Source organism: Melanerpes formicivorus, unplaced genomic scaffold (genome assembly GCF_026170545.1).
Source record: "Melanerpes formicivorus ecotype bairdi unplaced genomic scaffold, bMelFor1.0.p_v2 SCAF_64, whole genome shotgun sequence".
Lineage (NCBI taxonomy): Eukaryota > Metazoa > Chordata > Aves > Piciformes > Picidae > Melanerpes > Melanerpes formicivorus.
The window spans coordinates 619,222-646,156 of record NW_027142416.1 but is presented as its reverse complement, the minus strand read 5'-3'; the positions used below and the strand labels follow the sequence as shown (position 1 = coordinate 646,156).

Below are 26,935 nucleotides of genomic sequence, written 5' to 3'. Positions count from 1 at the left end.
AAATGCTTGGGATGGTTTTGAGTGTGGTGTGCATTTACATCTCTCAAAGGAAATTGCTTCCTGGGCCATCCAGCGTATTCCTGAAGCTGGATTCCCTTTCCCTTCCCACTTCTCCCTGTGTGTCTACAGCTCCCTTTCAAGCACAAACTCCCATTTTCTGTAGGCTCAGCTTCCTGACTCAGCTGTTGTGATGTCAGTTATTTACGATCACAAAGATGAGACAATGCCTGTGGCTTGTGTGGGACAAAAGCAACCTTGTTCCGGTAAGAAGGGACAATCCTGGTATGAGAAGCACAGGGAAGCCTTCAAACTAGGACTCAGAGGTAGTATTTTATCAGTCCAACAATCCCCAGAATAGTGAGCTTGACACTGTGTTATCTCAAAGGTCAAGAATTTTTTTGCTTTCCATAGGACTGGACTCCAATGTGAATGCAGCGCTTGGAAAACCACCTCTCTGCAGGACAAGGCTTTGGAGACTGTTATCTTGGGAAACAAGTGGCTTGCCAGTGGACAGGGAGGCAGTGAGTGTCAAGGCACAAAGGTTTCAGTACCCGTGACGCATTCTGTGGTCACAGGCAAGTCACTTCTGCCCCTCTGCCTGCCTCTCCTGAAACTGGTTTACTCACATTTAACAATCTGAACCACACAAGTGCTGGAACCTGCAGAGTGCCAGTAAACTTGAGGTGACAGAGCAGCTGAAGGAAGTGTGGAGCTTGTCATGCACAGCACAGTTGTGAACAAAGAGCATTAGCTTTGGTGTAGCCCAGAGAATGGCACTTACCTGCTATTCTTCCAATTGGCATGGCGTGGTCCTCGGGAGGAGACACAGACACCATGATGTGGTTCATATAAGCTAACTCTTCTCGGTGGGACAGGTTGATTGGCTTTACATCCCTGTGCAGCCCATCCTCAGGAAACCTTGGTGGTTTGAAGTCGGAGTGCCTGGGGTTCAGTATCAAAGGATGCATGATGGGGCTGGGCATAAGCTGGATGACCCTGGTATTCTCCTGGCGAGGGCTGGAGGGCTTCTGAAGCACCTCAGAAGGAGGTGGGCAGTGGTTGTTTTCTATGGGGGACACTGAGAGAGGATAGGACTCCTGGTGGTTGTTCTCTTGCTGATGCCTGGTTGCTGGCACCCTGTCAGCTGGGGAGAGGTGGCGGATAGTGTTGTCCATAGGGGACTTCAGCGGACACTGATCGGGGTCTGGTGATGGACGGTGATTGTTGGTGATGGGTGACCTAGAACGATGCAACAGTTCAATGGTTGGGGGGTTGTGGTGGACTGTTTCTGTGGATGGTCTTGAAGGTCTCTGGACAAAGTTATCTGTGGAGGAAAAAACAAACCACAAAATATACAGATTGTCTGTGTTGTGATCATGGAGTAGGATCTGACTGTCAAACTGGTAGCTGGACTTACTGAATACCCCACCTCCAATCCTGCCTCCAGTTCTGGTGTCCCCAGCATAAGAAGGACACAGAGCTGTTGCAGTGAGTCCAAATGAGGCCACAAAGATGATCCAAGGGCTGGAGCACCTCTGCTATGAGGACAGGATGAGAGAGCTGGGGTTGCTCAGCCTGGAGAAGACAAGAGTCCAGGGGGAGCTTAGAGCAGCTTGCCAATATCTGAAGGGATTTTATAGGAAGGCTTCAGAGGGACTTTTCATCAGGGTATCTAGAGATAGGAGAAGGGGGAATGATTTGAAGCTGAGGGAGAGCAGGGTTAGACTGGATCTGAGGAAGAAGTTCTGCAACTGGAGGTTGTTGAGACTCTGGAACAGGCTGCCCAGGGAGGCTGTGGCTGGCTCCTGCCTGGGGGTGTTGAAGGCCAAGTTGGATGAGACCTTGAGCAGCTGAGTGTAGTTGAGAGGTGTCCCTGCCCATGGTTGGAGTAGATGAGCTCTGAGGTCCCTTCCAACCTAAGCCATTCTCTGTTTCTGTGTTACTGCTGTCAGTTAGGAAATGTTTTTGTGTACCTAGAAGTGCCCAATAAAATGCCACATGGATACAGATAGTTATTGCTAAACAGAATTAAATCAGCACTGTGAAAACATTTGCACTGCACTACCATGTGAAGGCTGTTCCTGGGGAAATGTGGAGACCCCATTTTGAGAAGCTGTCTAGAAAAGACTTAAAGAAGCAAGGTCTGATTCAGCTGCACTAACTAGGCTTCTGTGCAAATGCTTTGAAACTTGTCTCCTGCCATCCACTCTGTAAGTGGTTCTGGCTATTGTACCAAGATGAGCACTGTAAGGCAAGATAAACAAGGAAAATGTCTCCAGGAAAATACTAAGCACTAATTTTTAGCTGGTAGAGGCTTGGGTCAAAGGTCAAGGCTAGGCTGGATGAGGCCTTGAGCAGCTGAGTTCAGTTGAGAGGTGTCCCTGCCCATGGTAGGGAGGTTGGAGATGAGCTCTGAGGTCCCTTCCAACCTGAGCCATTCCAGGATTTAAATTTTATCCCACGTTTAAGAGCATGTAACATATTCAGAAGGGTATTTCCCCCTTGCTTTCTTTGGCCTGTGCTGTCTTGCTGATGGGCTGCCCCATACCTGCACATACATTTCTTCAGCAGGAGGATCTCTAGCATCACTTTTGCAGGAGCATACTTCCTCAGCTGTGATCCCTCACAGCAGAGCCAAGACAAATCACAGTTCTGGGTCAGCGTCTTTAGGTACCAACAATCCACCCACCAAAGGAAATGCTTGACACAAACAGTGCAAAAATCCAGCTCAGCTCAGGCCATTGATTTGGACTTGGGAAATTACCAAGAGGAAAAAAAAACCCAGAGTGCAGTGACTAACAAGTTTTTATCTGAAAAAGAAAGATCAAATTTGTGTTTGTTGAAAGCCTTGGATGATAAGAGGAGGAAATTCCTGGGTCCATGTCAACAAGTGAAACAAGGAGCTGCCTGTATATGACTGCCCCTTTGCTTGCTCCATTTGCTGTGATTCTCTTGCTCTCTTCTCAAGACAGGGATACTTGCTAAAGATCCTGTGCAGGTGAAGACCCAGGGACTTCCACTGCCTTGGAACCCAGGCAGGCATCAGGAGAGGGATCAGCACTTATCCAGGGAAAGGCCTGATCAGAAAAAGCTCTAGTCCTGAGAAAATGTAGTGGCAGGCAGTGACAACCCTTTTGCCCACTCAGGACGCTAAGTCTACAGGAAAACCAGGCAGAAACTACCTGGCTGCAGAGCTCTTATTTCACACAGTTGTGGTCCCAAAAAAAACGCATTTGTAGAGCTGTTTAAGGTACTCACAATGAAACAGCTGCAGGACGTGGAACTCCAGAGCTATAGATTGTTCTCGTTTAATCCCAAACAGCTTTAAATACATGTGGCCAGCTAATGTGGGCTAGCCCAAGTGATGTGGAAGACCAAACAGGAATTCATTTACAGCTATGCCTGCTTCTGTGGTCGTTTTCCCTTCAAGTCTGCTTTCCTTGCCAAAACAGAAAGAAAACCAACTCCCCAGATTCATTGTGTCCTATCTTCTATATGTCATCCACCCCCATCACTGTACAGTCACATGCTCTGTGCTCATTCTTGGCCTGTAGATATAGACCAGAATCTTGTATCCTTTGTCTTACTTAAAGTACCCTGGCTGTGTGGAGCAGCTATCTGGAAAGCAGAAAGGAATGCCCTCCTGTGCTTTCCACCAAGCCCCCTGCAAACATCAGTTGGCTCTGACAAGCTCCAAGCAGAACCTATCTGCTCCCAAACTATGGTGGATCCTGAACCAGGACAGGGTGGAGAGAAGGTAGGGACCAAGGAACTCTTTCAAAAGTAGCAAGAGGCAAAAGCACAAATGGATAGACACCAGGGTTCACTTCCCTGCAAGAACTTTCTCTTTAAGCAATTAACTAAGGAATCTCTTAATGGCTGAAGTTGTTGTTTACCATAAAACAATTCAATCTCAACTCCAAGTTGTTCCACTGCCAGGAATGATCCTGAACAGAATCAAACCCTCATCACATTCACTCCCTGGCACCTCTAATGACTGTAAGTTGAGCACATATGGTATATAATTTCATGTGGGAACGGATCCACATTATCAGTCTGGCTCTTAATTCTGAGTGACCAAAACTCTTTTCTTGAAGGGAAAGCTGTGAAAGGGAATTCAGCTCCCAGGAAAACTGCAGACCTGTCTGATCCATATAGAGATGGGCGGGGCTGGGATTGAGCAATTGCCAATGTGACAGTCACAACGATTGGCACTCTTTGCTTGCCCATAAAAGCAGTGCAGGGAATGACAGTGCAAGCTTCCTGTATGGCATTCCATCAAGTGACTCAGTGCTGAGTCAGAAGGACCACTGGAAATGTAAGTCATTCACTCTTCATTGCTTATCCCTCTGCAGGGACAGGGACTGATGCCCACAGGGCAGATTTCAAGCCAGTGCATCCTGGAGATCCCTTGAACTGGTATCAATCAATTGATTTCCAACAGTCAAACCCACTTTGACTAGCTACACTAGATGAAAAGCTTGGTCTCATCTGATTATGGATTAACTACCTTAAAGTGAAAGCATTTAGAAGCAGGATCACAAGTATGTAATCTCTTGGGCAAGAGAGCTGGAAGGAGAAAATGGAGAAAGATCCTAACAGAGGGGTCAGGAGGGTCAGGAGGGATCCTAACAGAGATCCATTGCTTGTGAACTTTCAACCACTCAAAACTGTGCCAAAGTAACAGTTTGCAGTTTGTGAGTCAGGCAGGGTTAAATTCTGCTTCTCACATTTGTTCTCCTTTTTCACTAAGCTGCTTTCTGCTGAGGGAAAATCGTAAACTTCACTGTGCTGGTTTCTGCCAAGTGACTGTGGGACAGGAAGGAGAAAGGAATGTCACAATACGTAAATGAATAAATTCCTCTGCCCATAAATTCTTGGCAGAGGTTTTCTGATTGCTCAGAGCATTGAGGCAGGCAAGCTGGAGTTTCTTCTGCTCCTTTAGAAGTTCCCTCTCACAGCAAGGCAAGAGTTAATTTTTGCTCTTATAAAGGGAAAGTTTTGAGTAACACTACAGAGTTCTCTAAGTAAAACCAGTAGTGCCACCAGCAGTCACAGCATTGGGAGGAAGAGAGCAAAATTCTTTCTGAATCATCCTTGCTCTGACAGGAGCTGGACTGGATTGCAAGGAACTTTTAAGTGACACACATGAAACCAACTAAACCTTCTTGTGAAATCCTCTCTGGAGTGAAAGCTGCCCCAGATCATTGCCACAGGGGTGTCTGGGAGGGCAGCTGGCATTCCTGCGTGAGATTTGGAAATGGGACACTCGTGTATGAATGCCAAACTTCAGGAAAAAATGGTCTCTAGGAAGTGCCTATCTTGGTACATTAGGGCAACATGGGCCAGTTCAATTGGCCTGACCTGCAGCACCCTCTTCTAATCTGCAATGTATACACAGCTGTGTGGAAACACTTTGGGGTGTTTGATTCTGGCCTGCTCAGCATGCCCATGGGCAACCTGGACAGGTCTGACAGCACCTCTCAACCTTCTCTTGCAATCCCAGTGTTAAATCTTGAAATCATCTGTGCATCTTTCCTCCAGTTAGCAAGGATTAGGATGATACCCTCACTCACTTCCACTTCACTACTTAAAAACAGACTAACACTACTTTTGCCTAGATTTTTTTTTTAATTGAAAAAAATGAATTCTGCACAATTCTGTCATGGGAAGGATATTCTAAAATGCTTGGGCTCTATATATTTTAGGGTGTCCAGGGAGGCTGTGGCTGGCTCCTGCTTGGGGGCTGTTGAAGGCCAGGCTGGATGAGGCCTTGAGCAGCTGAGTGTAGTTGAGAGGTGTCCCTGCCCATGGTGGGGAGGTTGGAGGAGATGAGCTCTGAGGTCCCTTCCAACCCGAGCCATTCTAGGATTCTATGATTCTCTGAAGAAAATTATGTCATTCCTCACAGCTTTACCCTACTTGTCTCCATAATGGCAGCTCCTCTAAAAACAAGACAGTTACCTTCATCATGGTTCTGGTGTAATACAACCTCTGGCTGAGCATGGATGGAGTTCCCAGGGTGGAAGAATGGTGTGAAGAGCATACGAGCTTTCCTTTGCTTCAGGATATGCTGCAGGAGTTCATACAAAACATCACCTGGAAAACACACAGCACGAAAAATGAAATAAAAACCTACATACTGCTGAGAAGACTCATTTAGCCATCTGATGCAGGAATTCAAGGCTCCTGGGTGCTACTTTCAGACCCCCAAATGCTTGCAATAAAATCCTACATTTCACTGTTTTGCAAGGTTCTTCCCTGTATGAAAAAAAAAGGCAAAAGCAAAACTGCACATGGTGTGACTGGAAAAACGGGAGAAGGACATGGCATGGCTTTTCTTACTCTAATGCAGAAGTTTTTTTCAGGCTTTGACTGTCTATACAAGAGCTCTCAACCTTTACAAGTTGTAGTAAGTTCAGCATCCTACCTTATCATAGCCTCAGGTTTTTAGATAGCTGCATCAGGACACAGAAATCTTAAATGCAGAGCCCGGGATTGATGCAGTGAGTTGCTGGGAGCAAAGCTGGTGCTTTGTTTTAGCTACTGAACAGTTCAGGCTTTATGGGGGGGGAGACAGAAGGTGCTGTAAAGTCACTCCATGCAACACCAATGTCTGAAGGCCAGAGGCTGTCTGCCACTAAAAAACTCCACGCCAGGAATCTGCTCTCACTTTGACAAGTTACTTTGGGATGACTCACAGACTTTAAAAGGATGCATAGATTTAAGGATGCTGACCAACATTGCTGTGCTGACAACTCCTGGAGGTGCTTAAGTGCTAGAGATGCTTTAGGAACTTCTGTCCATCACTTCTGGTGTCATGGCTTGAGCTGCTGAAAAGTCCAAATGGGATCCCAAAGCTGGTTATGTCTAGCTGCTGGAATCTCTGTGTAGCTTACTGTGACAGGCAGTAGTGGACTATGGACATGATGCAGACTAAGGAACAAAACACAGCAGACCTGGTGCTCTGGACAGGGAAACCCTGTGAGGTGCTGGGTTACCACTGCAGAACTTTCTGCACCAAGGTGACACATTCTTGAATGAAGTGATCCAGGTGCCTGCTTCTTTTTGGGGCTGCAGGCAGGCTGCTCCTCTCATCCCATCCCTTGGCCCCACAAGTGTTGTATCTTTCCTCAGTGGTACATGTATGTCACCACCATACCTAGGAAACTAATGAACTAACTGCTTATTTTGTGGCTTTTGATGTATTACATCTGGTACTGATGCCCCTCCTCCTACATCAAACACAAGAATCACAGAATAGCTCAAGTTGGAAGGGACTTCAGAGATGATCTACTCTAACCTCCCCAACATGGGAAGGAAGGCCTCTTAACTAGACTCAGCTGCTCAAGGCCTCATCCAGCCTGGCCTTTAACCACCCTGGGCAGCCTGTTACAGAGTCTCACCACCCTGGGACTGAAGAACTTCTTCCTCAGATCCAGTCTAACCCTGCTCTCCCTCAGCTTCAAACCATTCCCCCTTGTCCTGTCTCTAGACACCCTCAGGAAAAGTCCCTCTGCAGCCTTCCTGGAGGATCACTGCTCTATGCTCCCTCTGGAGTCTTCTCCAGGATGAACAAGCCCAGCTCCCTCAGCCTGTCCTCCCAGCAGAGGTGCTCCAGCTCTTGGATGATCTTTTTGGCCTCCTCTGGACTCACTCCAACAGCTCTGTGTCCTTCTTCTGCTGGGGACCCCAGACCTGGAGGCAGGATTGGAGGTGGGGTCTGAGCAGAGCCGAGTCAAGAGGCAGAATCCCCTCTCTTGCCCTGCTGCCCACACTCCTCTGGCTGCAGCCCAGCACACAGCTGCCTTCTGGGCTGCTTGAGGGCACTGCTGGCTCCTGGGGAGCTTCTCAGCATCCAACACCCCCAAGTCTCTTTCTTCAGAGCTGCTCTAAACCCACTCTGCACCCTGCCTAGATTTGTATCTGGGACTGGCCCAACCCAGCTGCAGGACCTTGCACATTCTGTTTAATGCAACTGGTTGCACATGCCCAAGTGAGCTGCACCTCACAGCATAGGACTTCTCTCATCTTTTAAATTCTGCATCTTTTGTTTGTCACTGTTGACATCACAGAGGAACAGGCTGCAGCAATCACAGATTATCTTGAGAAGTCAGTGAAGTTGCAGTTAGGACCCTTGCATTTCTCTGGGAGAGTTTTCTCAGGTGTGTGTGGGTTTCCAGTAGCTGTTGCTATGAGATTGTAAACTCTGCACCATTTGTCCTTTGTCTCCATAAACTTCCAGGGCTCTATTTGTTAGTGCCTTAGTGTGAAACAGCCAAAGCCATTCTACTTTCCATAGCTCAGCTTCCTTTATTTTTTACCATTCTGGCTGCTTTTACTGTCTCAGCAGTGACTTTAGGGCATTTTAAAGAGATGATTGCAATACCTGAAGCTCTAATTAAAAACAAAGCCTGGAGACCCCAGTTACCTTTGCTATGTTTAGTACCTGAAAGGTTAAAGAGTGATTTTACCACATTATTTGCATCTCTGAATGCAAAAGTGGCATAATCACAGCTAGTGCTGTAACACTCCCAGCTGTAAGGTAGAAAATTTCTCCCTCTTTTGATTTGGCTTGACAGACTGGTGAAAATGCTCATAAAGCTGGCTATTTTTTTTGTACCTGATAAAACAGTTCTGTTTCTTCAACCACCCATGTGCAGCAGTGCTAGTCAAGAAGGTGGAAAGTCTTTTTCAATGGTCTTCCTTCTCTGCTGTCTCCTTTCCCTGGCCAGCCCTAAGCAGAAGTATAGCTATGGGGCTGAGAGTCCATTTATTGCAAGGAGCACTGTGGGGAGTGGGTGTGGCTCTCCTGGTGTCACCAGGAGGGGAAAGGACACAGCTTTGATGTAGCTACAGTCTTGAAATCAACTCAATGCCTCTATGGCAAACATCATTCTATACTTCTTAAATGTCACACATGGTTCATTTCTGGGAAGTGTTGACTTAACGTCCCTTTACCTCAGTCATCTAAATTTCTAGCAGCTGACTCAGATATCCTCTTAAAGGTTTCTTATCAGTGGGGAATACCTAGAGAGAAGGAGGAGAATAAAAATTGAGGGAGGAAGCCTTTCCTTTGGTTGTTTCATTCCAAATTTAGGTAAGTAAGAGCTTAACCTTCTGCATGCAAGCCAAAGGTTCCTCTCTGGGAATGCTCCAGTTCCAGCCCACAAACATTTGAATCCTACTCATTTCAAGAGCCCTCGCAGCACACAGAGCAGGGGCGTAACTTGTAGGCAGTGAGGCACTGGAGTGGTAAGGGCAGTTGCACTCAAGATACATAATGGTGTCCCTTACAGTCCTTGCCCACATCCCCACATTCAATATTCATCTTGCCTTAAGCAGGGCTCATTTTTTAATGTAATGACTCAAAGCAGTGTACCAGAAAGAAAAAAAACCCTGTTTCCAGGCATCACTTTTCACTGCTGTATTACACTGGCAATAGATGTTCACGTGTGGCATCTCCTTCCACACAACATTAGTCCTGTGCTGAAAAAGCTTGGTGTACACTAAACAAGTCCCAGTTGGTGAGGCAGATTCTGCAGGAGGATGGTTCTGGGGGTGTGTTCAAAGTAGTCACCAAGCAGCCTGATGCAGAGCCAGTGCCACAGCTTATTTATCAGCTGGACCCAAGCAGTACCAGCTGTGCTTCTGCAGCTAGTGAGCCTTGCACAGGAAGCCTCCTCACAGCGTTCTGTCACCACTTGGTCCAGACTCTTCACTCACTGGTCCTGACCGAGTTACAGCCTTTATTTTTACCAGGAGCACCTCATGTAGTCACAAAGGAAAAGCTCACAACTCATGTTCAGTTAAACATCTCTGACAAAGGAGGGCAGAGACTTACTTTGACTGTAAAACCGGAGCAGACAGACTGCAGGGGATAGAAATGCAAGCAACAGACACATTTCTAAATCTTCTTTGTGAATAAATGAAGACATAATTTGAGCAATAGGCAGACTGATTCACACACCTGTCTGTGCTCTGTCTTGGGCTGGACTCCAGCACATGAGAGAATATGGGAAAGTAAAGCAAAGCCCAGAGGGGCTGTTAAATAGAGGAAAGGTCCCCGAGGGAGGAGTTTTGCAATCACTTTTAGCAGCACATCAGCCAAGCCAACTGCAAGGCAAAATGCTAATACGGGACTGTTAAAGAGGCTGGAGCACTTGATTAACTTGCTGCTGAGGCTGGGGCTGTGAAAGATAAGCCTTTGCAGGGAAGAGCTGCAAGTCACACAGTACTGCCACAGAAGCTCCTTTTCTGGGAGTTCTGCAGGGAGTTTGGACTGAGAAAATGCTGCATGTTTGGGGTTGGATTTACATTCAAATTTGCCTACAGCTCAGGTGTTCCAGGGCTTCATTTCCTCCTTGTCCTTTTTGTCTTTGCTTCATACAAGTGTCTCTGTACCCAGTCTCCTCCTCTTGCCCAGCCAGCCACAACAAATGTGACCATTTTCTCCTCTGACCCTCTCCAGACTTCGTGCGAGCTTTCTCTCTCTTCCCAATCACAGCTCCTGTGAATAAGCCTCACCTGAATGAGGAGACCTGTATCGAAAATCCTCTTTGGTGAGGAGCAGCAGAGCCTTGCCGTTCATCTCGAAAGTGCTGCTCTCGATCGGCCTCAAGGAGAACTCCTTCTCCGCCCACCTGAGCCACTGTGCCACATCCTCCCTGCTCCAGTACATGGGCTGCAAACCTGTGGCAGAAGACAGTGATTGTGTTACCAAACTGAAACAAGGCATGGGAAAACTGGCAGCCATCAGTGAATCCCCCTCTGTCCCCACACCATCACGTGCAAAGTCTCAGAGGAAAGTGTAGGAGAGGAGCACCAGGTTGTTGCTGAATTGCTTTAAGCACTGGACTGTGAAATACTTCATTTGTTTAGGCACCTTGGTTTGTCTGTGACATGTTAAGAACTGAAAAAAGCTTCTAGGACATTATTTCATTACAGATTTCTACTGAGGAATGGAATTTTCCTCCAGCTGCTCCTTCTGGGTGTGCAGAAGAAGCAGGAGGCCAAAGTGCTTGGCTGTATCCACCCTTGGTATGTATCCTGTCACAGAGGCTCTCTCCTAAAGTCATCAACCAAGGATAATGAAACATGGCCAGCTGCAGGAGAGCTGTGGCCATACCTCCCTCCAGGTGGCTGGGGTCTGTAAAGAGGGGCTGCTAGACACAGCCTCTGTTGAGTGGTGCTCAGTGCAGATATGGCTAAGTAAGGTGTGCTCAGACCCCAGATGCCATTATGCTGGCACCTTTGGCACTGCTTTAGCTTGTGGCTCCTGTTCAGTGAGAACATCTTAGTGATGCCCTCTGCCCACAGAAGGGTGGTGTGCCATTTGGCAGTAAAACAGTAGGTATGTTTGGTCTGGCCACAGAGTTTCCAGGGCTCCAAGGAGAATCATAGAATGATTTGGGTTGGAAAGGTCATCCAGTCCAGCCCCTCTGCAGTCAGCAGGGACATCCTCCCCTACAGCAGGTTGCCCAGAGCCTTGTCAAGCCTCACCTTGATTATCTCCAGGGATGGGGCCTCAACTACGTCCCTGGGCAACCTGTGCCAGTGTTCCACCATCCTCATGGCACTCCCTTTCTCCCGGCCAGCCTGTACAGCACAAACAGTCTGAACTACTGTGTTAACCCACAAGGGTCAAACCAAGCTACCATCAAGGTCAAAGACCTTTTGCCCAATACCTTCACTAGGCCCAGGCAGAGGCTTGGGAGGTGACACAATTCAATACCTGTTGTACAGACAAATTTAAACCAGCTCTCTTCCCCTGGAGAGGAGGCAGCACGGTGAAGAGCTTTTAATACCCAGGTAGAGATTATCTCCAGTCCACTGGGAGATAAAAGCTTTCCTTCCTCTTTTCCCCCTGAGATGACTCATTGTTTGACTTGCTACAATGTGTTGCACAGAAATGAAAGCTTCACACTGTGCCTAGAACATAAAATTTGCTGTATCTGATCAGATCTCTGGTACAGAGCCTCTGGCATGGGCTAATGCCTTATGCTTCAGAGGAGGATGAACCTCCCTTCCTCATACTCCACCTGGCTGATTGTATGCTGCACATGGGAAGAAATTTCCTTCCTGGCACACCATGCTCCAAAATCTGATTACTTTCCTCCAGAAGCACTAAAAGAAACCTGGGAGAGTTTTCCTGCTTAGTTTTAGTTTGTTTTTCACTTGTTTTTCTGTTCTAGCAAAAGGTCCAATGCAGTGAGCTGCAGTCTGCTGCTGTGCCAGATTCCTAGACAGTGGCTTTGGAAAGTCCCAGAGCCACAGCTGCACGCAGAACTAAATCTCAGCTGGAGAAGGAATTGAGATGGAGCCTGAGAAATGGTTAGAGCTGACCTTAGGAAGAGACATCTGCATGGCAGTAGCAAGAATTTCCACTGGATTCCAGCCACCCCTGTAGCACTGTTGTGTGCCACACAGACACAAGCAGTAGCATTTATTTATTGATGAAAGACTTCAGTTCTTCTTCATCTTCCCTGTTGAATTAAGGTCTGCTTACTGGGCTCTGAGTTTTCTGCAGGACCTTTCTTTTTCAGGGGCCTGGGGTGAGCTGTAGACCTTCTCAGACACACGGCAACTGCCATCCCAAATACCAGAATGAGGTTCATCTCCTGGCTGTTTCTGCAGAAACCCAGCCCCCAGGCCACTGCTCAGCAGCATGCACAAGCACATTGACTGCAGCTCAGAAAGCAAGAAGCCAGGCGTGATGCAGCCAGACCACAATGTAGGAAAGAGTTCCACAGACCACCCCAGGAATGCTTGGAATACTCCTGCATGGCTGCTTCTGCCTCTCCCTTTTCCTTGCTAACAATGAATTTCCCAAAGGAGCACTGCCACGTGGAAATCCAACTGGCTTCTGATGTGGACTTCATATACATGAAGCACAAAGCAAAACAAAACAGCAGTGGAAAAATCAGGGCAACATGGACAGAGCTCTCTGATAACTTCCCATGAGGTGCTGGCTCCAGTAAAGGTAACAGTATCATGATTGAAGCCCTCCCTGTACAAACACACAGCAATGTTTCCTATGTGTTGGTAACAAGCGATTTTTGCCCTCCACTCAACTCATACAAAAGCCCCGTGGCTGAAGAGAGGTTCAGACCATTCAGCACTAGATCCAGAACAGCCAAATAAGCCACACAGCCTGGGACAAGCCACGTGTGCTGTGCTGGCAAACCCGAAACAGGCCCAGTGCTTCACACTGCAAATCAAACTCTGCTGAGCTTCAGCAGCATCTCCAAAGCTTGTGAGAAAAGTCCTAGACTTGTATGACCTCTCTCAACTCTCATACAACTCTGAGGCCTTGAGCAGCCAAGTGAGGGGAGGTCCCTGGCCATTGCAGGGGGGTTGGAGTAGATGATCTCTGAGGTCCATTCCAACCTAAGCCATTCTGTCATTCTATGACCTAGGGCTTCTAGTTACTGAGAATCAGCAAGCAGCCCTTCTAAGTCAGTCTGGCTACCACTAAAATCAGCAAGTGGAGGTGCCACATCTCTCCACCCACAAGGTGATTCCATAATTAAATCATTACACTTTGGAAGACAAGGTGCCATAAACCAAGCTACCTCCTTTTCCCTAGTTGGACTGCCTCTTCTCTCATCTCCTTCCCTCCCTGCCCTGCCACTTTCCTGGGAAGTTAGTTTCTTCTAAAAAACATGATCACAGAATGGTAGAGGTTGGAGGGGACCTCTGAAGTCCAATCCCCCTGCTAGCACAGAATCACCTAGATCCCAGCCCAATTGCCTGCCTCCACTGCATACCCATCTGCTTTGTGAGCCTGAAGCAGATCAGCCCCATGAGGCTTTTCTGTGGGTGCTGAGCGGTGTTGAAGTGCTTCAGAAACTGCTATACAAAAAAGAATTCTTTCATGCGGAGTACAGCATTGAATCAACTTGGATCCCCCCTTCTTTGCCCTCTCTTAAGAAGCAGCAGTTGGTTCTGTGAAAACAAGGGCACCAGAGGGTTGGGTTTGCAGCTGAAGGATTTTACAGCACGGCATCCACAGCTATCGGTAGGTCCTGAAAATGCTTTCCTGTACGGTCTGTGAAAGGAAAACTAATCATGCTTAGACAGGTTTCTTTTCTAGATGCTGCTTGGTTATTTTCCTCTCTCCAACTTCTCTTTTATTGTCACGCTTGTGGTGAAGGAAAATGGGCTCTTTTTATCTCCCCAGTTTTAGTCTCTGTGAAAGCATTGTCAACTAACAAGGATATTGACCAGGCAGAAAACTGAGGAAAATCAGTGCTGGGTTAGGAAATGGGGATGGCATTTTGCCTGCTGAACCAACTGTGCTTTGCTGCTTTCGTTAGGTGTGGATCAGACACAGGGGATGTTGCCTTTCTCCCACTGGTCAGTGTCACCACAGACTTCAGAGAGTGAATTTTGACCTTAGAGTCAGAGCTGGCTCTGCTCCCACCCCTGCCACTGCTCCACTGGCTGAAATCTGGCAAGCGTCCCCAACCTGGATCTTCCTATCTCATCGGTGTGAAAATAAACAGCAAAAACTTATTGAACTTAATAGCCAAAAGCAGGTTAGACAAACAAATGTCACCCATCAGAACCTGGCTTTGTGACACCCAGCATATTCTTTAGGCTGTTTTCTGTCAGCTTCCAAGTACCATCTCCAGCAGAATGAAATACAACAATTTACGGACACCTTTGGAATCGGACAGTCTGCCATGCAGTAAACAGGGAGCAAAAATCATGCTCACCTTTCTAATGCTGCAGGCTGGAGCTGTGGTGTCTTAATAGATCACCCACTTCTGTTGGTTATTGCCCACCACACATCCTGTTTGTAGCACCTGTTGCACTACAGCTACCTTACAGTGAGTGACTGGTTCTCATGCTCCAGGGCACAGGCTGCTAACTATCTGGGCAGCAAAAGAAAGCCACTCTCCCTTCCTTTTATTCTTGGGCAGCAACACCAAGTACAATGAAGAGAGGTCAGTTTGGTAATTTACACCTGCTTCTGCAAGTCCAACTCTTTACATAGGACCAGACAGTTGCACACATGCACACACACAGCAGAAGGCATTGGTCTGGTGACAGGACAAGGAGGAATGGTTTGAAGCTGAGGGAGGGCAGGGTTAGACTGGAGCTTAGGAAGAAGTTCTTCAGTACAAGGGTGGTGAGACTCTGGAATAGGCTGCCCAGGGAGGCTGTGGCTGCCTCCTGCCTGGGGGTGTTGAAGCCCAGGTTGGATAAGGCCTTGAGCAACTGAGTCTAGTTGAGAAGTGTCCCTGCCCATGATGGGGATGCTGAAGGAGAGGAGTTCTGAGGTCCTTCCCAACCTGAGCCATTCTAGGATGGTCTCTAGAGCTCACTCTTCTTGATAGCGAGCTCCTCAGGAAACTTAAGCACGGTCAGACTTTGAGGTTGGAGAAGCAGAGTGCTCTGCTCACCTAGTATAACCTTTCACACATAAAACTACACAGCCAGTAATATTTGTGCCTGACCACAAACTTCTGGTGGGGTTACGACTTTGTTTTTTTGAAGAGATGTGGCTGATGTTGGACCTTGCAAAGCACCCCTCCTTTGCTTTGGAAGGCAGGGTATGTGCCTTACAGTACAGTGTAGGCAACAGGCACAACAAACCCATGAAGTATAATGTCCTGTGGGCTGTTTTCACCTTGACTCATTGTGCAACACTCTGAAGACACAAATCTGATGCAAAGTGTGATGCACAGCACCCTTCAGAGCTGCTGCTCCATTTTAGTTTCACTATGAGGATGGAGCCACGCAAGAAGGAAGCATGACAGAAACAGCATTCACAGCAAGTGCCATTCAACTTCTTGTTCCACTTCAACAAAGCACACCATCCTTACAGCAGGATGAAGAGGCAAGAAGAGGACAAAGATAGAGCTCTCATTAATTCCTCCTTTTTGCAGGGCAGACAGAATTGGTCTTGCTCCCATGCCAGAAACTGACTGGTGGAGCTGGGCGAAGGGGCCAACCTGTGCAAATTGGGAGCTGGGTTCCAAACAGCTGGGGACAGATCATAGAATTGTTTAGATTGGAAAAAAACCTTAAATATCATCAAGTCCAACCACTGTCTACCAAGTCTGGTGCTAAACCATGTGCCCTAGCACCACATCCATTTGTCTTTTCAACACTTCCAGGCATGGTGATTCAACCACCTCCCTGAAGAGCCTATTTCCAGTGTCTAAGAACCTTTTCAGTGGAGAAACTTCTTCTAATACTCAACCTAAAGCTCCCCTGGTGCAACTTGAGGCCATTTCCTCTCATCCTACAAACAGATGCATCATCACTGGCAGCATCAGGCAGGGCAGCTCTGACTGTAGCTGGAGAAGTTCAGACTTGCCTATCTGCTACCAACTAGCTTCTGCTTCTTAGGAAGTGATGCTCTCTGTTTTGTCATTAATTAACAAAATTCTTCCATGTTACCTATAAAGCATAGTGCCTGGTTCTGCATATGATGGTGTGTGTCAAGCAGAAGAGGGGGGCATGAGGTTGTGTTTTCCTCTTCATCTTTTGGTAAAGGTAATGAAGTCTGGAGGAAAACCAGAGGATTAAATTCAAAAGTCCTTCTAGGTTCTGCCAAATCAACTTCTTAGAAGTCCCTTCCTTCTGTCTCACTTGTTCATTTGGAAAGCTAGATGAGGGAAAGGCAAAGAGCTGTCACGGGCCAGTTAATGTATGAAATGCTTCCAAAGTGTGAAATGCTGCCCAGCTACAGTCCAGTAGTCCCACAGTGCTGTCCCTGCTGCTCTCTGGGTCCCTGCTCAGAGCTGTTGATTGTTGCTTGCAGAGCAGGGGCCCTGTTCTGGAATCATGCTCAGACTAGACAGCACAAACCACTACGTGCTGCTCCCCGCAGCTCAGCAGCAGTGTGCTGAACACACCGACGGGGCTTTCAAATAAAAGCCCAAGCTGGATGCTGAAGCAGGAATTTGATGCTATCTCTGCTGGAACTGCTGCACTAATTTCTTACTGCAATGTCTTCCCTTCAGCTACCAGCACTGGCAGGCTCCCACCCAGAGGGTGCTCAGCAGCTCTTCAGGACTACCTCAGCTATGGATGGGGAAGGTAGGAAGATCAAGGACCTTGCTTTCTCAGGAAGGCTGATTCTTCAGCTGGCAACAGAGAGCTGTGGTGTGTTTAGCTACTTCCATGAAGATGGACAGCCTAAGTTCCTGCCTTCTGGGCCTGCTCTTGGGTTGGCATGCATGTGGAAGATGCAGCCCTACCACAGGATAAACCCTGTACAGCTGGTGGCCCCTGCACTTGCTGTTATGAGTAGAGGACAGAGGTCTGGTGTACAGTGATGTGCCTGACCACTTGGTCTTTCCAGCAGGTGCCACTTGACCCAGGTAGTGGAGAAGCAGTGGGCATTTATTGCTGCTGACCTCCAGGGATTGAGCTCTGCAGTTTCAAGGCCCAGAGATAAGCAAAGGTAGAAAAGAAAGAAAAAGTTAATCCTGGCTAATCCTCAGCAAATGATCTGGGAGTTGAGTACAAACTGGTACAAGGGAAATGGATGGCAGCAGATGAAAATCCACCTTTACAGGTCTTGTTAAGGAAACTGGATAGGGAACAGAGGAGTCATATGATGAGGAGGAAGGGAGACCCCAGTAAGGCTTTCATGTCCTTTAAAAAGGTCTGAAACTGCCTGGAATCAGAATGACAAGGCTCTGGGAAGCTTCCTACACTGCTGGAAACAGAGGGTGAAACAGGTTTTTTCTGTAGTAATCTGAAATAAAAGGCAGAGGCTCCTGCTGTCCTGTTGAACAAGTGCAGGTGTCTGCCCTGGGGCCTGCACAGAAACAAACCTTGTGAAGCACAAGCCCAGGTTTTTGCTAGCATGGTGTTCTGTGACCAAGCCCTGCTCTTCTCACAGAGCCCAGAGACCAAGCCCTTCTCTGTACAGAGACCTTGGAAAGTTGCTGCACCCAGATCCTTCAGTGCTTCAGGGCCATAAAATAAATAAAATTGCTTTTCTAATGCAGCCTTTGGAAAGCCTGTAAGAAACATATTGATTGGAAAATGCTTGATTAGAATGATCAAGCTCTAAGCTCTCGCAGAGGGAAATAAATCTTTTCAATTCCCCACAGCCAGTGCCAAGCTCAGCTTCCTGGAAGCAGCTAGGGCCCTTTCTGGAACTGAGGTGAAAATCCTACGTTCCATCACCTCCCCTGACCTGCTGACATTACACATGGTTTGCATTTGCTGATCAAATGCACGAGCAGGACTCTAAATTAGCTTGCTGGACTGAGGTAGCTCACTGATTAATGGTGGCAGATGAAGTCACTAGAACAAAAACCCCACAAAACCACAGCCTGTGTAAGCAGAAAAGGATGAGGGAAAGGCCACAGTCTACAGCATTGAACACCAAGCACACATTTTCTCTCACTCTATAGCCTAGCCCTTTTCTTTGAATAAAGTAACTCTCTTACACAAAATTACTCTATGTCTAAGACCCCCTGTCCCAGCAACAGTCAGAAAAATCCATGAACACTGGAAATCAACTCCTGAAGTCCTCAGAGTTGTACCTGATTACAGAACAAAATTTGAAGTGCAACCCCAGTAACTTAACCTGGCACTTGTGCTGCATTTCTTGCAAATGAAATCAGTATCTGACCCTTATCAGACACCTCTCTCCTTTCTGCTCCGTCTGCATCACCATGAGTATCTTGCAGAAAAAGCAGCTGGGCTGTAGCCCTCTTTCCTCTGTGAGCTGCCCCACTTTGAGATCACTCACAGGAAATGTTACAGTGCTGGAGCACTTTACCTGCTGGTGACAGGCAGTTTGCAGCCTAGAAAGAGAGTTTGAAGGGTTTGAAGTTCTGGAAGGGAAAAGCTACCAGCCAAAGCAGTGATGAAAAGATCAGCCTCTTTTCTGTGCGCTCATTCCATGAGCCATGTCCAAGAACTTCCAGGAGCTGTGCAGAATGACTTCAGCTTCCTTTTATGGTGTTAGCAAAACCTTCCTTGAAGTCTGACAAGAGGTCTCCTTCCAGGGCAGGAAGAAGGCTGGCATCTTGCACCTGGGCACCACATTTAGAGATGGCCAGAGCAGAAGAGGGAGTCTGAGCCATGGATAGTACAATGCTCTTTGGCTGCCTACAGCCATTCAGCTGCTACCATGGACACCACACAAGGCAAAGAACTTGCCTGGGTCCCAGATGACCTCTCTCTTCTTGCTCCCAGAGTGAAGATGACCACCGTACTCCTATCAGAGTGTCTTGTGCAACACAAGCAGCTGGCAGGGGGATGGGGAATGGGGAAATGGTGGTTTGGCTTTGCTCCCAGGTATAGTCTTAATCCACTCCTGACTCCTGCTCAACCAATTTTTGGCTGTTTTCCATGGAGCAGACACTGCTTTCCTAAGGCTCCCTTCCAAAAGGAGCTGAAAGAAATGTCCTCTGTTGCTTTTTTCCCTTGTATGTGCAAAAACTGTCTCCTAAACAAAAGGAGCTCAGCCCCATGATGGCACGGGTTAGCTGGTTCAGAAGACTGTGCTGCCAGGAGCAAGCAGAGGTCAAGGAGGTCATAAAAACTTTAATTTTCTTCTCAACAACTCTTTATTGTTTCAAACCAATTTGTCCTAACCCAGAGAGAACTTCAGGTCTAAAAAATATTCCTTAGTTTCCCGGTACTGGATACAGCCACTGCTGGTGCTACTACTGTGTGTGAGTGCTAACTCATACACCTACACTACACAGCAGCTTCCAACTGCAAGCTGATCAGGTTGTTACACTTGGTCTGTGGATGTGAAGCAAAAAGTCAGTGAACACCAAATCTGTTCTAGGAGGGCCTAAATCTACTATGTTCTGCTCCTCTTTACTAGTGCACAAATGCAGAGCACCTTTACATCCTTAACATCTACTTTTCCTCCCCCCGGTATCACTTACTTGGTGCACCCTGGCAACAGTCATTTTAAGGTAAAAAAGTGAAATCTGTATTTAGAAACCTGTTGTTTCTTTCTTTTAACACAATATGGTCTCAGTCCTTGGCTGGGGTGGTGAACATTTGTAAATAATTAGAAATAAATTGATCTTGGTAGTCACAGAATCCTAGAATGACTTAGGTTGGAAGGGACCTCAGAGCTCATCCACTCCAACCTTCCCACCATTTGCAGGGACACCTCTCAACTAGACTCAGTTGCTCAAGGCCTCATCCAACCTGGATTTCAGCATCCACAGGCAGGAGGCAGCCACAGCCTCTCTGGGCAGCCTATTCCAGAGTCTCACCACCCTCATACTGAAGAGCTTCTCCTAAGCTCCAGTCTAATCCTGCTCTCCCTCAGCTTCCAACCATTCCCCCTTGTCCTGTCTCTAAACACCTTCATGAAAAGTCCCTCTGAAGCCTTCCTGTAGATTCCCTTCACATACTAGAAGACAGCTCTAAGGTCCCCTGGAGTCTTCTCCAGCTGAACAAGCCCAGCTCCCTCACCTGTCCTCATAGCAGAGTCTTGACCTACAGATGGTTGTACCTGAGCCTTCTGCCTTCTGCCTGACTGCTGCAGAGCAGATGGCTGCTGCCATCATTACCATGCTTACAATCTGCAGTAGTGAGGCTGCTGCTGGACAGAAGGTGCCAAGTTGAGGTACTTCATCAACACTCCAGAAAGATGGGGGACATGGAAGAATTAGCTGAATACAGCTGCTACAATAAAGATGGCTCCTTTCAGCAATTTATCACTTCAACCTGTCATCAACTAGGCCACCTTGCTCTTCCAGTGGCTGCAAGCTTAGAGATGACTCTGTTTCAGAAAAGAGAGGCTCTGGAAGTCCCTTTTCCACTTGCTGAACCAAGTGGAAAGTTTTGAAATCTCAGTTTCACATGCCAGCAAAACACCACCACCAACATTGCAGTCCTCCTGTATTAAGGAGCTGCTTTCTTCTCACAAGGAGATTTTGTTCTCAGAGCCTCACATCCTTGAAGAAGTTGGGTCCCTTTCCCTCAAGCAATTTTGGCTGGGACTTTGTTTCCTAACTCAGCTGTGATTCTGAGCTGGGGAGGGGGTTGTACACCAGGAGCACATTTGCCAGGCTGTTTCCAGGGAACATGAGGCCAGCTTCACTACAGAGCAGGCTAAACCATGACAGCAAGATGTCATCTGTTGGCTTCCTCCCGGAGCGTGAAGGCTCCAGGCCTTGTGAGCTGCAGCTGCACTTTGTGCTGCTACTGTAAAAGCAGATTTTGGCAGCACAGCCAGCACCATGCCTTCCTTTGCCTTAAGCAAATCAGGGCAGAGAAAATGTTACCACCAGCATGTGGTAAAAGCATGGCATACTTCTGCTGGAACTGATTGCACTTCTGGACCTCTGTCTCTTGGCTTATGCAGACATTATCCTTCAGACTCCTAATCCAGGAGGGCTACGATAGCTTCAGTCCACCAGTAGATGAGTCCTTCTGTGCTTTATGCAAAGACCTGCCTTCAGGTGACATTAAATGTTAAATACCTGGGAGAAATGGTGCAAATGACAGCTCTGCAGACTGCATGCTGGTCTCAGCTCTGAGCCACATCTTGGGCTTTGGAGGTAAAAGCCTGGTTTCAGCATGCAGAATACAGAATTAACCAGGTCAGAAAAGACCTCTGAGATCATCAAGTCCAACCTATCATGCAATGCCATCTAATCAACTAAACCATGGTACTAAGTGCCTCATCCAGTACCTTCTTAAACACTTCCAGTGATGGTGACTCCACCACCTCCCTGGGCAGCACATTCCAATGGCCAGCCACTGTTTCTGGTACGAATTTCTTCCTAACATCCAGCCTAAACCTCCCCTGGCACAGCTTGAGACTGAGACCTCTCCTTCTGTCACAGGTTGCCTTGGAGAGGCTACAACAGCCCTTTTGGTAATTTTAGACAACAATAAGGTCTCCCCTGAGCCTCTTTTTCTCCAGGCTAAGATGTCTGACCCCAGCTCCCCCAGCCTCTCCCCACAGGGCTGTGCTCCAAGCCCCTCACAAACTTTGTTGCCCTTCTCTGGACATGTTCCAGCATCTCAATGTCTTTCTTGAATTGAGGGGCCCAGAACTGGACACAGTACTCAAGGTGTGGCCTAACCAGTGCTGAGCACAGGGGCAGAATGACCTCCCTGCTCCTGCTGGCCACACTGTTCCTGATCCAGGCCAGGATGCCATTGGCCTTCTTGGCCACCTGGGCACACTGCTGGCTCACGTTCAGCTGCTGTCAACCAGTACCCCCAGGTCTCTTCTGCCTGGCCACTCTCCAGCCACTCTGACTCCAGCCTGTAGCACTGTATGGGGTCGTTGTGACATGGTTCAAACCTCCAGATTCAGTTTCACTTCTTGATGGTTCCTTAATGAACCAAATCCTTGTAGCTCTTGGTCAGTCATTTCTCCAAGTCATTCTTGGTCAGTCATTTCTGCTGTCCTAGAAAAAGGTCGACTGCTTAAAACAACGGCTCTGAACTCCAGGGGTCAAGACGGCCACTGAAATGGGACTATAAACTGCTCTACTCCATATCATCCAGACAGGAGAAAGAACTGCACTGCATTTCCATGGAGCCCTTTATCTCCACCCTTCCAGTGCAACACATGCACAGAAAGGCTTCTTGTATTGAGGTACTTGTGCTTGAAATACATTGATAATGAGTACAAATTAAGTGCGTGCTCTTTGATTATCAGGTGATAAATTATCATGATTATCTTTGCTGCAGCTTCAGAATTGCTTCCTCTTCAGAGTTTAACTCCTGCTTGCTCTGAAGTTAGTCAGCACAGTTAGTAGCACACCTACTCTCACAACAGCCCCCTCAAAAACTGTCTTTCACTTGGTATTCCTGTGCAAGTCTTAGGAAGTTGAGGCATTCTTTTGTTTGGGGTCACTTTCAAATATTGCCCAAGAAATCAGGATCTAACTTTATTAATTGGGATGGCAGGCAAGAACCTGATCAGGAGCCTCTCACATTGGAGCTAGGATGCTGTCCTTTGTGTCTCATGGCCATGTGCATCCTGCACGCAGAGGCATGGAATGCAGCACCTGCAGTCATCCCTGGGGAGCCCTCTGAACTAGCTCCCTGAGGTGCCAACCATAACAAGGGCTTGAGCATAGGATGCATCTTCAGCACAGCCTGCCTGACACCATGGTAGCTAGGTCATGCACGGGTACTATGCATGGGTACTGTGGGTCCTATGGCATCAGCAGATTCCTGGACAGCTGTGATACCAACTCATCTCTCACTACAGCAGCTATGGCTGCCACTCTGTGATAGCCTCAGATCTCAGCAACACACCTCCAGTTTCTCCACTCTAACTTCATACAGGTCTTGCTGGAGTCCTGTGCTTGAGGGAAATAATCAACCCTCCTGAACTGAGTGCACTGAAATCCCTTTCTGTTAGTCTGGTAAGAAAGGGGCCTGCTGGAATGTCTGCAACCACTCTGCTGTCCTTCCAGTTAGCCTTTTCAGGCCACAGCTCATACAAGATATGTTCAGCAGCTGAGCTGACTTAGTAGTGTTTTCTGGCCACCCCTTTGATGTGCCAGTGCAATGGGGGGAGTAATCACAGAATGGCAGGGGTTGTAAGGGACCTCTGAAGATCATCAAGTCTAACGTCTCTGCAGAGCAGGGTCAGCTAAAGCAGATCACACAGGAACACGTCCCAGTGGGCCTTGAAAGCCTCCAGAGACAGAGACTCCACCACCTCTCTGGGCAGCCTGTGCCAGTGCTTGGTCACCCTCAAAGTAAAGAAGTCCCCTCTCCTGTTTAGATGGGAATTCCTATGCTCAACTGTATACTCTTGTCCTGTCACTGAGGACCCCCAGTATAAATGCACATTGGTTTCTGCTAGTCAGCTGAGAGCACCACTGCAGTAAAAGGCAGGGAGGTGGCAAACTGCAAAACAGAACAGCTGGATGTGGTGACAGAGAAGGGAGGAAATGCTTCAGCTGCAATTGTTGTAGAACATGTCATGTCACTGATAATGTCTTACTTGGGTTAGTCTTGATGATGTCACCAAGAAAGGCTTGCTTCTGGCGCTGAAAAAATGATTGCAGTGTCAACAGAGGCAAGTAATTTACCTACACAGAGGATGAGGCTTTGAATAGAAAAGAAACAAATGGATGAGATAATCCACAAGGTCTGTCTCATCCTGCTTTTCAAAGGTAAAGGTGCTGTGAGAGAGGCTGCACACCAAGAAATGGTAGGTAACCGATACTACCCCAGATTCACAATACTCGGTGAACCTATTGTGCTAAACACCTAGAGACCCTGCCATCAGTGGAGCTATCCTGGGCTGCCCTTCTCACCACTCCTCATTTCATAGACTTATAGAATCACCCAGGTTGGAAGGGACCTCTAAAGGTCATCCAGTCCAACCCCTCTGCAGTCAGCATCCTCCACTAGATCAGGCTGTCCAGAACCCTGTTGAGCCTCACCTTGAATATCTCCAGGGATAGGGCCTCAACCACCTCTCTGGGCAATCTGTTCCAGTGCTCAACCACCATCATTGCAAAGAACTTGCAGAAGAAATGAAAGAACTGCTGCTCTTTTCTCATTTCAAACCATTGCCCCTCGTCCTGTTACTGCAGGCCTTTTTAAACAGTCCCTCTGCAGCCTTCTTCCAGCCTTCACATACTGGAAGGTTGCTATTAGATCTCCCCAGAGCCTTCTCTTCTCCAGGCTGAACAACCCCAGCTCCTTCAGCCTGTCCTGATAGCAGTTGCTCCAGCCTCCTGATCATCTTCATGGCCCTCCTCTGGACCCACTCCATCAGGTCCATGTCCTTCCTGTGTTGAGAGCTCCAGAGCCGGACACAGCACTGCAGGTGAGGTCTCACCAGAGCAAAGTAAAGTGGCAGAATCCCCTCTCTCCATCTGCTGGCCACGCTGCTTTTGCTGCAGCCCAGGCTGTGACGGGCACAGGCAGGGTGGCCAGCCCTGTGCTTGCTATTGCCAACAAACTGCTGCAGATGTGCTGGGGGAAAAGGGGCCCCTGTCTCTAGAGGGGTGTTGTGTGCTGCAGCTGGGAGTACCACAGCTGAGGTGGGATCAGTTACCCCTCTGAGACCCACAAACAGAGCCCTCTCTTTTGAAGGGGTGAGGGGCAGCAACCTTATTTTTCTTAAGTCTTGTGAAAGAAGCCAGTGATAGCATGTCAGAAATATTTAGTAACATCTCATGGCTTATGTACATGGCTGAGAGTTGTGCCAGGGAGTGCAAAACACTGAGTAAGAAGGAGGCCCTGCCTGGAGGACATTGTAAACAGAAAGGAGAGGGAAGTGATTGAATGCACAAGGAAAGTGAATAGCTTGATGGTGTGCATACAATGCTGATCCCCCTGGGAGCCAAATGAAACTGCTGGAATCCCCAAACACTCTTTCCTAAGTGGATATTGTGAAAATGGAGTTGAAATAATTTTTCTTCAACTTGTCTGATTAACATTTTTCCTAGCAGTGCTCCCCCATATTTCAGCCAGCTCTGTGAAAAGACACTTGTCAAATTACATCTTATCTGCTGCAGGAAGATTCATAGGTGGGTCTGTTCACACAACACTTCTGGTCACAAAAACTCAGCCAGCCACAACCACGCTGAAGTCAGGAAAGCCACAGGGGTGACTAAAGTAGTAACTTCTTTTCTGTTCTTCCAGGGCTTCAAGAGTTGCTTGGTTTACAAAGTCCAAAGCAGTTGAACTTCATGCTTTTGTATCATACCTTTCAAATCATCTCAAGTTTTTGCTCTCCCAGGAAGACCAATTCACAACCAACCTGCACAAGATGGAACATCTTTTTAAAACCCCACCATCTGGACCTACTGCTCATGGACCTGGACTTGTATCTTCTGTTCTAGTAAGATATGTTACCTAGATATCCCCTCTTTGGTTAAAATGACTGTCCTGTCTCATCCTCTTGCTGGTTACTTGGGAGAAGAGACCAACACCAGCCTCACTCCACCCTTCTTTCAGAGAGCAATGAGGTCTCCCCTTAGCCTTTTCTTCTTCAGACTACATAACCCCAGCTGCCTCAGCCTCTCCTCGTATGACACCCTCCAAACCCCTCCCCAGCCCTGCTGCTCTTCTCTGGACACCCTCCAGCCTCTCAGTGTCTTTCCTGTCCTGTGGCACCCAGAACTGAACCCAGGGCTCAAGCTGTGCAGGGCCAAGCACAGGGGCACCATCACTTCTGCTTTTGCCAACTGTACCAGCAACAGCAATTTTGGAATTGCTGTTCAGTATTAAATCAGAGGAGGGGAATCTTGGTTGAGTACAAGAGTCAAGTCCAGATTGCAACAGGACTGCAGAGGCTCTCGGGCTGTACTTATGTTTGGGTGGGAGATGGCAGGGAATGGGGCAAGAAGACAGACTTGGGAAGTGAAAAGGCAAGAAGCAAGCGTGCACAGCAGGGCAGGACAGTGAGCTGTGTCTTCAGGAAAGGCTACCTTCTGACCTAACTCTTCCCTTCATACCTGATGTCATAGCTCCTGTTGTACAGAAATCCCTGAACTAACCCAGGCCATCAGTGCAGAGCAAGCTGACGTTCCAGGCCTTGCTTTTCTTCTTAACAAGCTACAAGTGGAAAATTGCTTTTCTGAAATGCTTTGCTTCTGAACGTGATTTTGATTTTTTCACATTACTGGGGTCAGCTGGCTGAGCACTGACAGCATGGTACAGAAATGCAGACATGGGCACATTGTCAGTTTGAGGCGGAGGAGAAGTCTTCTTCAGCAATTTCACACCAAATGACATTAGGGAGCGCAAAGTGCCAAAAATGTTCCCATGAAGCCCTAAAAAACAATCTGCAGACTCTACATGTCTCACACCATTTTGGCAGATAATAAACATAAAGCATATGGACTCAGATTGTGTGTGCTCAGGAAATTAGAGTGTTTCTTTCTTACACCTTCCTCTGAAGCAGCTGGAATGGGCAACTGTTAGGTTACTCCTTTCAATGTTGTCTTTTCTCTGCTCTGACCAGATTTCTTAATCTAGGTCCTGAAACACT

The 26,935-nt window shown here is 47.6% G+C and overlaps 1 protein-coding gene across 2 annotated transcripts in view; it reads right to left on the bottom strand.

Moving 5' to 3' along the window:
• The window catches only part of ETV6 (ETS variant transcription factor 6), a 155,237-nt gene that overhangs the window by 29,541 nt on the left and 98,761 nt on the right, over positions 1–26,935 (bottom strand). For both annotated transcript variants that reach the window (XM_068162376.1, XM_068162377.1), the window contains exons 3-5: positions 10,528–10,692; positions 5,965–6,099; positions 782–1,324 (exon numbers count right to left, since the gene is read on the bottom strand). In XM_068162376.1, coding sequence (XP_068018477.1) covers positions 782–1,324; positions 5,965–6,099; positions 10,528–10,692 — 843 coding nt within the window. The remainder of the gene's footprint in view (positions 1–781; positions 1,325–5,964; positions 6,100–10,527; positions 10,693–26,935) is intronic.